This window comes from Ceratotherium simum, chromosome 16, assembly GCF_057802395.1.
Source record: "Ceratotherium simum simum isolate JZ-2026a chromosome 16, ASM5780239v1, whole genome shotgun sequence".
NCBI classification, from domain to species: Eukaryota; Metazoa; Chordata; class Mammalia; order Perissodactyla; family Rhinocerotidae; genus Ceratotherium; species Ceratotherium simum.
In genome coordinates, this window is record NC_141915.1 from 60,749,524 (window position 1) to 60,761,885 (window position 12,362).

The window sequence follows — 12,362 nt, forward strand, 5'->3', positions numbered from 1 at the left end:
GGGGGCCATGAGTGTGTCTGGGCCCTTCCACCCCAGCGGGGCCTGGCTGAGTCATGGTCTGATCCGGGATGCCCTGTTCTTGGGCACTGACCTCGGGTCTCTCGCACCCTTGACCATGTCTCTCCTGGCCTGGTGTTAGGGTGTCTCTCTACAGCATCTTTGTGGGCAAAGCCTCCACCTGCTGTGTCTTCAAAACGTGCACCAGCCTGTGCCGGCTGCCCGGGAGTTCCACAGCCCCATGGGGGCTTGTTGGGTGAGGGCTTAGGTAAGAGAGGCAGGGAAAGGACCGGAGCTGGTCGGCTCTTATTCTTTTCTGCCCCTGTGGTCACCTGGGGACAGAGCACCCAGCAGAACCCACCTGTCTCTGGGCAGTGGCCTTGCTGCTTTCCAGGTAGGGGTATCTGGCCATAGTCCTGCCCACTTACCAGGTCCAGGGGGCAGAGAGGGCCTCCTGTGGTACCCCAGTCGTACCAGGTGGGCCCTGCGCCCTGGTCCTTCTTTCTAGGGGACTGCTCCTGCAGGCTGACCCTTTTGAAGGGGAAGGCAGCAGTGCCCCACGCAGACTGTGTGGGGAATGCAAGAGGACAGTTTCCCTCTGTCTTACCTCTTGGGGGTTGACAGCATTGACAGGCAGCCCCTGGCCGTCTCCCTGTTTCTGTGGGTGTGGAGGGGCAGGGGCACATAGGTGTTCTGCAGCCAGTACCCTGTGATGCTGCCCCAGGGGCCCATGAGGTCCCAGGCAAGAAAGGAGGCTCCTGCTCGTGGGATGCAGGTTCTGCGGCGTCAGAATTGTCTGAAGGAGCTGTCTTTCGTGGAGCTGAGACCCAGCCTGTAGGGTCTTAATGACAACAGCAGATTTCAGGCTGTGGGCAGTGACCTCCATCCCCGCTGGGAGTTGATAGCAGGGTCTGTGGCTTCTGAGGGCCAGCTCGGTCTCCAGAGGGAGGTCCTGTGTCGGGTCTCCTCCCCCCGCAATACTCCATTTGCAGGACAGGCTCTTGTGTGTCATCTGAGAGCTGACTCTGCATTCCGTCTGCGATGTTGACAGACAGGAAGAGGCTTCTGGACCAAGACGAGCGGGCTGAGGCATGGCTGAGGCTGGCCTAGAGGGTTTCAGACCCGGTGTGTTCCTGTCACCTCAGGTGCAGCACACGATGGTCAGATTCTCCAAGCAAAGCTCATTTTCGTTCCCTTGGTACGAGGCTAGTTTCTTCCATTCCTGGCTGGGCCTGAGTTTTGTGCACCGTGAAAGCGGGAATCAACAGCACCAGGACTGTTCAACCCATGGAGATGGGGCATTGGCCTTGCACGTCTCAGACTGGTGGGGGTTCCTTTTTTGAAAGCCATTGTCTGTAGGACGCTTCCTACCCGTCCTGTGCTTTCTCATGGAGTGACATAATCTCACTCCCAGTTGCGCCACATCAGTGCCCCTCGCGGTGAGTCCGAGTCAGGGCCGCAGCCTGCATTCTCCTCTTTGGCTCGTGCGCCCCGGCTCTTTGACGTGAGGCACAGGTTTCCTTCCAGGCCTTTCCGCCCCCGCTTGGATTCCTCATGAGGTTCTGCTGGGGACCATGTTAGAGAATTGGAGGTTTCCTTCTTCTGCCTGTTTTCCTGGACTGTCCCCTGGGACAGAGCTCAGCTGGCTACATCACCATCGTCACCTCAGCTGTACTTGGCCGCCCCAGTGCCAGACTTGAGCCAAGTTTGGCTTTTCTTTCATTTGTTTTAAGGAGCACTCCCTTCTGGCAGCAGGTGCCCTCTGGGATGCAGAGCCCGCACGCACTCTTGGGCTGCAGAACAAATGGTGTACGCTTAATTGAAAACAACCTAAATAAAATTTGATAAGTGCCCAGTTATAAACTCCTGACTGGATTCTGTAGAAAACAGATTGGAAATTGTAATTATGCTGCTGGCGGCTGCTCCCTGAGGTCCTGCTCCTGAGGCCTCGTCCTTCCTCAGCCTGCAGGGAGGGGCAGGCTCCTGGCACAGCCCAGGTCTCCACAGGGTCACCTGTGTTCCCCAAGGAGGAAGCTGTCCCCAGGCAGCAGGTGCCGGGTGTGGGTCCTGGAAATTCAGCCGGCACTGAGCGTTTTGGGTCCCATGAGGAGTCGGGTCCACCTGTGATCAGGTCAGAGTCACTGTGGGAAGCGGTGAGAAGCCCCCCTGGCAGTGATGGCTTTGGCTTGCTTTGAGTGGGTGACTCCCTCCCAGTCTTCTCTGAGAACAGGGAGCCAGGAGAGAGAGTTCTGTACGCTGAGAGAGAGTTGAGTACCTGTCTTCCTGCTGACCGACTCTGCCAGTCTCTTGGCCGGTGCTGGGCTTCGTCTCCTGTGTACACTCAGTGGCTCCCTCCGTCCCCCTCGCAGAGACCCTGTGGTCCCACAGCACCCTGCAGTTTGACTCAAGTAGCTCTGGACTTGAATGGCACACTGTGTTCTTACGGAGAAAAGGAGTCCTCTCGATTGGGACAAAGAAGAATATCAACAAGAAAGGGGGTTAGGTCCAGGCCAGACGGCCTAGGCCCAGGGGAGGCCGGTGTGCACAGTGGTCACTGCATTGGTCCCAGGTCTCAGCAGTCCCCAGTGAAGGAAGTAACCACTCCCTTCTCTCCTCCCTCAGGTGTGACGTATGCGGCCAAAGGCTATTTCGATGCCCTCGTGAAGATGGGTGAGCTGGCCAGCGAGAGCCAGGGCTCCAAAGAACTCGGTAAGACCCCTGTCGCAGCAGAGACCCCCCCAGAGGTCCCTCAAGTCGTCCGATGTGCCTGGGTGGGTCTGGGGTCCTGTACTGTGTCTGGTCCTTCTTTGATTTTGGATAATGTTTTTGGGTCAAATAAGGAAAGATTTTATAAAACGGCAGTAATCCTCAGGGCTGGCGAGGGCGTTGAGAAAGTGGAGTGCGCCAGGCAGCCCCAGGGTGCTGCTCGGAGCTCACACTGGCGGATCTGTCTCCCCTGAGAAGCGCTGCTCAGGGATGAGGAGATGGGGCAAATCCACGCTTACGGCTGTTGTGGCAAAACTTGAATGGCTGACACAGGGGAGCCGTGAAAGAAATTGGACTCATGATGGCATTAAACGACATGGGGAAACGTTCCAGGTGTAAAAATGAGTGAAAAAGGGTGCAAACCTATAGAGTGGTGTGACCCAATTTTGTATAAATACTTTGGGCACACACATGATGGAGGAAGAGAACCCAGAAGTGTAACAGGTGGAATTCCTGGGATGGATTCTATTCTTTATGCCTTTTGAAGATTTTATTTATTTATTTTTTCCCCCCAAAGCCCCAGTAGATAGTTGTGTGTCATAGCTGCCCATCCTTCTAGTTGCTGTATGTGGGACGCGGCCTCAGCATGGCCAGAGAAGCAGCGCGTCGGTGCGCGCCCGGGATCCGAACCCGGGTCGCCAGCAGTGGAGCGCGCTCACTTAACCACTAAGCCACGGGGCCGGCCCTCTTTATGCCTTTTGTATGTTTTGCAAGTTTTCTATGGTGAGCTCATGTTGCGTTTATAATCAAAGCACACAGTATGAAATGTGAGAAGCGACTTGAGGCTCTGGGTTGTATTGGCAGGTTTGGGGCTTCGGTGTCTCTGTGTCCATTAGTTCTGGCTCCCAGAAGTGGCCTCTGTCTCAGGCACGCGGTGGCGTTCAGGCAGAGGCCCTGTAAATACAGCTGCCCGCTCTCCCTCGCTCTCCTCCCTTCGTGGTTTCCACTGTCCTGCACCAGATGTCGGGCCTGTCCACCATGGGGCTTTGCAGTGGCCTCTGCCACTCCCTTGTTTGAGGACATGGAGACCCGAGCCTGTCAGTGGCCCAACCGGCCCCAGTGTCCCAGTCCCGGGTCAGTGCCCTTCCCCGCAGGCCTGCCAGGTGCGTACTGTGTGTGCTGTGATTGCTGCCGAGCAGAGCAACAGCAACGTCCAGATTTCCGTGAGACCAGCGTGAAAACACGGCTGCTGTGTTGACAGACACGACTATGAGAACTTCCTGGGCTGGGAGTAGAGAGCAGGGGACATGGCTGGTGGAACGAATGACCAGGGCCGGACTCCTCATGCAGGCCGGACTCTGCTTGCGTGGATGGTGGGCCTTTGTGAGGTGTCTGAGAGGCGGTGCTGCTCTTCAGCTCTGTGGCTCGAGAGGGAAACCCCGGGGCTCTTGTGAAAGTGGAGCTGACCTGCCCTTGGCAGTCCTGTGAGAGTGTGGAGGGGCTGAGGGGGCCGTGGTGGTCAGGCCTGCAGGCCCAGCCCGCATGGCGGTGTGTAGGACGTTTGGGCAAATGGAGGGCTGGCCTCCTTTGTGATAAACAGGGCTGTGGACCAGCAGGCTCTGGGCTCCGAGGCCACATCTGGGCCCCGCCCAGTGCTCCTGTGCCTCACCGTCTGGGCCCCCGATCCCCTCAGCGAGAAGTCTTGTGTGGTATGTGAGCCCCGTGTGTTCGCACACGAGCTCCTGTCTGTCTGTGAAGGGGGCATTTTTTTATCGTGGTTAATGACATGGTGGCTGTGGGGACCAGGCATGCCTTCTCCACGTGGGCACCCACACATGCAGAAGGGCAGCGAGGGTCTGCCCACTGAAAAATCAAGTCCCTGTGTGGCCCCACAGTGAGGGCGAGCGTGTCTGAAATGGTGGTGATTCTGGGACTTCCTATTGGCGGAGTCACTGGGGGTCGTTGCTACAGCAGGCCTGGTGAGCAGGATGGACGAAGGGGGCAAGCAGCAAACAGGGAAGGCGCCGTGGAAGAGACGTCCCTTCCCTGCTCTGGGAGCTCGTCAGGGCTCCGGCTTGAATCAGAGAGCTTCCAGTTTGTTCGTGGGGTTTTATCTGGAGTCCATCACCAAATAGGAGTTCCTGCTGTGTGGTCTGCAGAGGTGGTTGGCGAGATGCCAGCGGAAGGAAGACCGTGTTTCCTCTACTCACAGCTCCTCTGACACCAAATGTGGGGGTTTTCCCACACCAGCCAGCTCTCCAATTCTCTGCAGACGCCAATGGGTGTCCTCCAGCTCAATTCAGTTCTGACATGTCTACCCAGAGTTGGTGCCGACCCCACAGGTTGAGGGCTCCGTCCCAAAAGACTGCCCCCTGCTGCAGAGACCAATTGCAAGTAGCGAGTCCCCAGTTACTCACATTTCTGTCCAATTGGCTGCAAATCAGGGGTTCTCATGACCCTCTGCTCGAGTTTGATAATTTGCTGGAATGGCTCACAGAAGTCAGTTTTACAGTCAGTTTACATTTACCAGTTTATTATGTAACATAGGGTATGATAAGGATACAGATGAAGAGCCAGATGAAGAGATACACAGGGCAAGGTCTGGGAGGGTCCCAAGCTCAGGAGCTTCTGTCCCCGTGTCCCCTCCCAACACGTGGATGTGTTCACAGACCTGGAAGCTCTCTGAACCCTGTGGTTTAGGGATTTTTATGGAGGCTTCATCGTGTGGGCATGATTAATTATCAACTCAACCTCCGCCCCGCCCTGGGATGGGGCTGAAAGTTCCAACTTCTAATCTTGGTGTGGTATTTCTGGTGCCCTTCCCCTGCCCAAGAGCCCACCCAGGGTCGCCTCATTAGAGCGACTGTCACCCAGGAAATTCCAAGGGATTTAGGAGCTGGTTGTCAGGAACAGGAGGCAAAGACCAATATCTGTTTCTTCTTATGTCACACCAGCTCTGCTCCGGGAGTTGAATTTTTTCTCTTAGTAACAGCTTTACTGAGACATAGTTTAGGTGCCATACTATTCACCCACTGAAAGTGTGCAGTTCAGCGGTTTCTTGTATAGTCAGAGTTATGCAACCATCACCACGATCTAGTTGGAAAACCTTTTCATCAGCCCAAAAAAGAAACCTCGTACCCATTAAGCAGTCACTCCTCAACCCCCCTCCCCGTCCCGGAAGCCACTGATCTGCTTTCTGTCTCTATGGATTTGCTTTCTGGACATTTCATATAAATGGAATCATACATATGTGACCTTTTGTGTCTGGCTTCTTTCGGTTAGCATAAATGTTTTCGAGATCCATCCATGTTGTAGCATGTGTCGACACTTCATTCCTTTTTATGGCTGAATAATATTCTGTTGTATAGATGGACCACATTTGATTTATCCATTACAGTTGATGGATGTTTGGGTTGTCTCCACCTGCTGACTAGTTTAAGCAGTGCTGTTATGAGCAATCACGTACAGTATTTGTGTGGACGCTTGTTTTCACGTATGTCTGGGAGTGGAACTGCTGGATCAAGTGGCCGGGAGTTGAATTTTTATTAAGGCAACACACAGCCTGGTCTAAAAGTAAGTCGGTTCCTTGGCCCTGCCCCCCCACTTGCCCAAGGCCCACTTCATTGAGGCAGTAACCTACAGCTCTGCATGTCATTTTCTTGCTTTTTGCTTTCATATGTCTAAATAGGTGAGTTTATGCTGTTCTTTTTCATTTTAGACATTGTCTAATGAATTCTTATTAGAAGATTTGGATTTAGGATTTTTGTATTGTCCCCTTGCCCCATCCAATATAATGATCACAGCTTTTGCTTAAATTGGTATGTAGTGTTTATGTAATGGTGGCATGAATCCCGTTCACAGCTAAGAAACGTACTATCTTACAATTGCTGTCTTTACAGCTGACTGAGGTGTAATGGAAGTGCAGTAACTGTCCATGTCTGAAGTGGACGACGTGATGGGCTTTGATGTGTGTACACACCTGGGAGAGAGGGAACAGCTCCACCACCCCCAGAGTTTCCTGGGTCCCTGAGAAAGCCTCCCTCCCTCTCTCCCCCCGCTGCCCCCGAGCCAGGCACCAGCGATGAGCTTTCTACACTGTAATTTCGTGTGCATCTGCTAGAGTTTCTCTAAACGGAGTCACATGGTGTGTACTGTACTCTTCTTTGTCTGGCTGCTTTTATCTGCATAGTTACTGAGAGATTCACCTACGTGTACACGTGTCAGCAGTCCACGGCACTTTGGTGCCGTTTCTGCTCCGTGGATGTGCCCAGCTGTTTATACATCTTCTGCTGGTGGACTTTGGGTTGTCTCCAGGTTGGGGCTTTTCTAAATTTGCATTTCTCTGATGAACTGGTGGTATTGAGCATCTTTTCGTGATAGTTCACCCCACTTCTTGCTGTTCTTTGGGGAAGTGTCTGTCCACATCTTCCCCCCTTTTTGTTGGTTTTTGTCTTCTTACTATTAAAAGACGAAGTCTCTTACTATTAAGAGAGCGGTAAAAGCTCTCTATATATTCTAGATAGAAGTGCACTGTCAGATACGTGTTTCACAAGTATTTTCTCCTCAACTGGTTTGCCTTTCATTTTTGTGTTTTTAGAAGAACAAAAATGTTTAATTTTAATGAAGTCTAATTGATTTTTTCCTTGAGTTATAGTTCATGGATTTTTGTTATTATTTTGACTCTGATTATGATTTTTATTATGACGAGTTTGTTTTTTCTAGAGTTAGTAATTGCCTCACTTCTCATTTGCTTAGTTCTCAGTGTCCTGTCGTTAACTTATTGCCAGCCCTCAACACGCTAGGACTGCACTGCCAGCAGCTTCCCAGTTAATCTGGCTGTTTCTTCTCCTCTTGGAGCTTGTCCTCCTGGAGCCCCTTCCTGCTCTGACGCCTCTGGGCTACCACTTGGCTGTGCATCCCTTCTCTGTCCCCGGGACTGTTCTCTGGGTCCTGTTGGCCCCTCATTCAGGGGGGTCATCCTTTGTGATACATCCTGGTTCCTCAGCAGGTACATGGGAAATATTGTTAGAGCCCATGTCTGTCTGCAGCTGTTTCTCTGCCTGGCACTGATGGCTTAGAATTCCAGGTGGGAGCTGGTCTGCCCTCTGAGTGGAAGGTATCACCTGCTGTCCTCTGATTCCCAGTGTTGTCATCTTCAGTGCCGTTTTGATGCTGATTTTTTTATGTGAGTTTTGTTTTTCCCTCCCCAGAAGCTTTTGAGATCTCTATCCTCGGGTGGGTGTTGTGAAATTTCCTGACACTGTGCCTGTGTGTACTGGGGGGAGGGTCCAAGGAGGACCAGCATTTAAGCTGGGACCCTGGGTGAGGAGGGATGGAGGGGGCACCAGGAGGGACGGAGGACAGGAGCAAGGGGTACATCCAAAGGTGTGAGGTGGACAAAAACAAGGCATTTTGGCAGAAATGGAAAAAGTCTGGAGCGGAGGAGGGTGGTAAGGCTGTGAGGGGACAGGGCTGGGAGCAAGCAGGGCCTGGCAGGGCTTCTGGGCTTCAGGCCACACGAGCTTCAGGCAGCTCGGTTTTTGCACTTGGAGTTAGGACTCACCCGTGTTGTCGCCAGCAGCGGGGCCCGCTTGTGGCTGCTGTAGAGGATCCATGAACACATGATAAACACAGCATGTTCTTCTGTTCTCCTTTCCGTTGGCAGTTGGGTTATTCCTGGTGGGTTTTGCTGCTCTGAACAAGCTGGTCCACAGGACCATGACGCTGAGCCCTGCCACAAGGTGACCTCCCCGTGGTTCTGCAGCGTTCCACAGCCGCAGCTTTTGGGAGCACCACTCCACGTACTGCCCAGCGGGTGGTACCACCCTGTAAGGCCGCCTCTGATGGGGCAGCCCCAGGAGCTCCCTCCTGGCCTGCTGTCCTCCTCGGGGACAGGAGTGAACGAGTGGGCTGGTGCCTGGCTTGTGAGGTTTCAGAATGCTCCTGCCTGAATGAGGCCTGGCACAGCTGCCTTCTCTTCTCATGCCACCTTCTACATGGGTGAGCCCCGCCCTGCAGGCCACCCCAACCCCCAGGCAGAGAGGCAGCAGCTCTGGCCGACCTGGTTCTTGGAGAGGAGGGGAAAATCCAAACCAGGACCCAGTGTCTTGGACACCAGTGGACAGATTGTTTTCACTTGGTTATAACTGGGATGTCCTAGGTGCCATTGTACCAGAGGTGGATGATCCAGCCCAGGGGGATGCCAGCCCTGGGCCTGCCCTGCATGGTGACCTGCTGAGACAGGCAAGGTCTTCTGGGCCCTTCTGAGCCTCTCACCTCTGCTCCCTGCTATGAGTCCCTGGTGGAAATTCAGATTTGGGATCCTTTGCTCTTGGCTGAGTGTGGAGGGGTTTGGGATTCAGTGGTAGATTTTGGCCACTGTCACCATGGAAGAATGTCGTTGGGGTTTTACGTGTTGAGGTCACTTGCTTAGGAAACGTTTTCCTCCCGGTTCCTCAGTTCCTTGGTCTCATTAACTCCGCCGATGTCTTGTGGGCATCTATATGAGCTCTCCCTCCCCAGAGGCCAGTGAGGACCCTGGGTGCGGGGGGCGTGCTGATTCCCGAATGATCTGAGTCTTGGACGTTCATTGACAGGCTGTTCTGTCTGGTGTGTGGCCCGTGTTTATAGTTGTCTGTTATGTTTGAAAAGAACGTATATTCCCGGATTACAGGTGCAGGGTTCCTAATTATGTTCAAATCTTCAATAATTTCATCTACTCATTAATAAGTGAGAGGGGCATTCATCTTGCTCCCCAGGATGGGGGGCTCGTCGGTTTCTCTGTGTAGCTTTTGCTTTACATGTTTACAGGCTCTGTTATTGAGTGTGTAAACTACACATTATACAGTCATATCTTCCTGATGAGCTGAACTTAATCGTATTAGTGACCTTCTTTGTCCTTAATAATCTCGTTTTTAGTCTGTTGTGTTTGATGTTGACTTTAGTTTCTTCCTCCTCTTGCTGTCTACAGCCCTGGGGAATTGCTCATTTTTGATTACTTTCTCCCCAGCAGACTTTACCCTTTAGGACAGGAAGGAAGAGATGCAGTGTCCCTGCTGTCCCGGGATGAACCAGAGTGCTAGAAGACTGAGTGCCTCCCAGAGAGGTGGAGCTCTGGCCGAGTCTTGGAGGCAGTGTCGGGGGCGCACTGCTCGCACTGACCGTGTCCTAGGCCAGACGCCAGGTCCTCTTGACCAGAGATTGTTTTCAGAGACGTAATCTGGATGCCCAGCAAAGCAGGACTTCATTCGCCCTCTTGCTGCTGACTTCCTCCCTGGGTCCCTTTTGGGCGTGGCCCCTGGTGGCTGTGGGGTCAGGGATTGCCAGGCAAGCTGTGGCAGAGACCTGGGCCACTCCTTGTTCGTCCTCTTTTTTCTGTTCTGATCCCTTCTCATCTTCCCATTCTTCTTGCCTTTTCGTTCCCTTTAGGTTGGAAGCTTCTGTGGCTCCTGCTCTACTCCCTGGGCTGACAGCCCGTTAGGATGATGTAGGATTCAACTGCGCTGACCCTTGTCTAATTGCTGCAGAAGATGCTGCACCCCCCCCCCATTCCCCTGCTGAGCCCTGCGCCCTGCAAGAGTGAGGGTCTTAGCAGCACATGTCCCCCCCACATTAGCCAAACGTGGACTGCTCAGAGGTAAACCCTCAAGTCAGCAGAGTGGAGAGACTTCAGATGCAAGGTTTCCCACTCTGAGTGAGAGCCGTGGCCCCATGTGCTCAAAGCCCAGAGTCGTTTGTGCTTCAAACAAGCAGTTGGGGGCTGCCCCTTTGTTCCTCCCTCTCCTTGTGGAAGGACTCTGCCTTTGTCCCGTTGGTCTCTGTGCTGGGAACGCGTGGCCTCAGGCGCTGCAGCTCCAGACCTCACAAGAGGGAAATCCTCTTATCTTTACTTGGACTTTTTTCCCTGCAGAGAAAAGTCTCTGTGGTTGGCTCTCAGGGTTTGCTTTGATGTGCAGGCTGCTTAGTCAGGGAGTTCCACAATCTTCTCACAGCCCTTCTAACCCCCTGGCCAGCAGCCACCCACACTTGACTATGTACTAGTTGACTCCAGCCTCTCAGCCCTTCTCCCTCAGTCTCTGTCGAGGCACGCTTCGGTGCCACCCCCGCCCACGGCAGGGTAATTACAGAGGTGGATCCTGCCTCTCTGATCTGACCTGTGTGTACTTGGGGGCGGCTTTTCCAAGGCCCCATTCTGCTCGTCTTCCTCACGGTTTTCTGTGCTTGCTTGGACTGACCAGCAGCTCAGGAGGATGGATGCGTCTGGCCTGAGTCTGAGGCTCCGGGGCAGTCCCTCGTTTGTGCAGACACATGCCTTCCTGGAGGCTGAGGAGCCAGGACAGCGGCCTGAGAGGGGGTGACTGCCCATCTGTGTGCTTATCCACCGATAGACCAGGAATCCGGGGGATTTGCTAAAATCTGGGAGTGAGCGTCTGTTTCTCCAGCTCCCCACTCTCTCTTGAGCCCCTTGGCAGCGGCAGGCACAGGGAGGGCCCAAGCAGGAGGCTAAAGGCGGAGGGTGGGCAGGCAGCCCCCTTGCTGGCCGCAGCAGGGTGCGCTCGTCTCTCCCTGATCCTCTTGACCACAGGCAGTCAGAAATGCCTGATGGGGGAGCACAGCAGAGAGTGGCGGATATTTCCAGAATGCTCCGACATGGGCTGTGGGGCTGAATGGACTGTCTTCCTGGTCCTCTGTTCCTCTGTCACAGCCATTCAAGAATGGGTCTGGCAGGGAGTCATAGTCTGCATTGACATGCTGGTTGATTTTTTTCCCCAGTGTTGGCTCCTGGAGGTGCCCTGCTCCTGGGGATGCCCTGGTCCCTAGACGTGCCTGCTCCTGAGGGTGCCCTGGTCCTGGGGGTCTCCTGCTCCTGGGATGCCGTGGCTCCTAGGGTGTCCTGCTCCCCGGGGGTGCCCTGGGGCAGGATATCTTGGCTCCTCAGGGTGCCCTGGCTCGTGAAGTGCACTGGCTCCTTGGGGTACCCTGTTTCTGGGGGTTCGCTGGTTCCTTGGGGTGCCCTGCTTCTGGGGGTGCCCTGGGTCCTCAAGGTGTCTTGGCTCCTCTGGGTGCCCTGGTTCCTGGGGTGCACTAGCTCCTTGGGGTACCCTGTTCCTGGGGAGGCCCTGCTCTTGGGGGTGCCCTGCTCCTGGGGGTCTCCACCATGGACGTTGCTCTGGTTCTTTGTGCAGTGGAGGGTGCTGTCCAGTCCACCTCACTGATAGCTGTGCTGTCATCTCCAGTACCCCGAGGGTGCTGCATACCTGAGCACGTTCTGCTCACTGGATGGCTGCCTGCAGCCAGGCCCCTAGCTCTTCTTCCCAAGGTGACTGTGCAAGGAGCCGGCTGAGACCCAGACGGCAGGAGTAGGAGGTGGAAACCAGACTCCCGATGCCCCTGGGCTCCTGATACAGTGTGCGAACGTGGGCAGGTGACTCAGGCGCTCTGTGCTGGAATCACTCATGCAAGAAGAGGGTCACGTGGCCTGCCCTTTGGCCTTCCCTGCCTTTGCAGGGAGGCTAAGGTTCTATAGCTATCTGGAGTGTTCTAGACTTCTCAGGAAGGTGACACTTTGAAGCCGTTGTTGCAGCGAACAGGGCACAGCCTTCTCTGTGTCCTCCGTTTTCCTTGTTCATGGCTGAGCCTGTTCCACCTGGATCCTCTTT

The 12,362-nt window shown here is 54.3% G+C and overlaps 1 protein-coding gene across 9 annotated transcripts in view; it reads left to right on the forward strand.

Annotated features, from left to right (window-relative positions):
• Positions 1 to 12,362, forward strand: part of BAIAP2 (BAR/IMD domain containing adaptor protein 2) — a 78,060-nt gene that overhangs the window by 17,435 nt on the left and 48,263 nt on the right. For all 9 annotated transcript variants that reach the window (XM_014789350.2, XM_087441754.1, XM_087441751.1 and 6 more), the window contains exon 3: positions 2,620 to 2,706. In XM_014789350.2, coding sequence (XP_014644836.1) covers positions 2,620 to 2,706 — 87 coding nt within the window. The remainder of the gene's footprint in view (positions 1 to 2,619; positions 2,707 to 12,362) is intronic.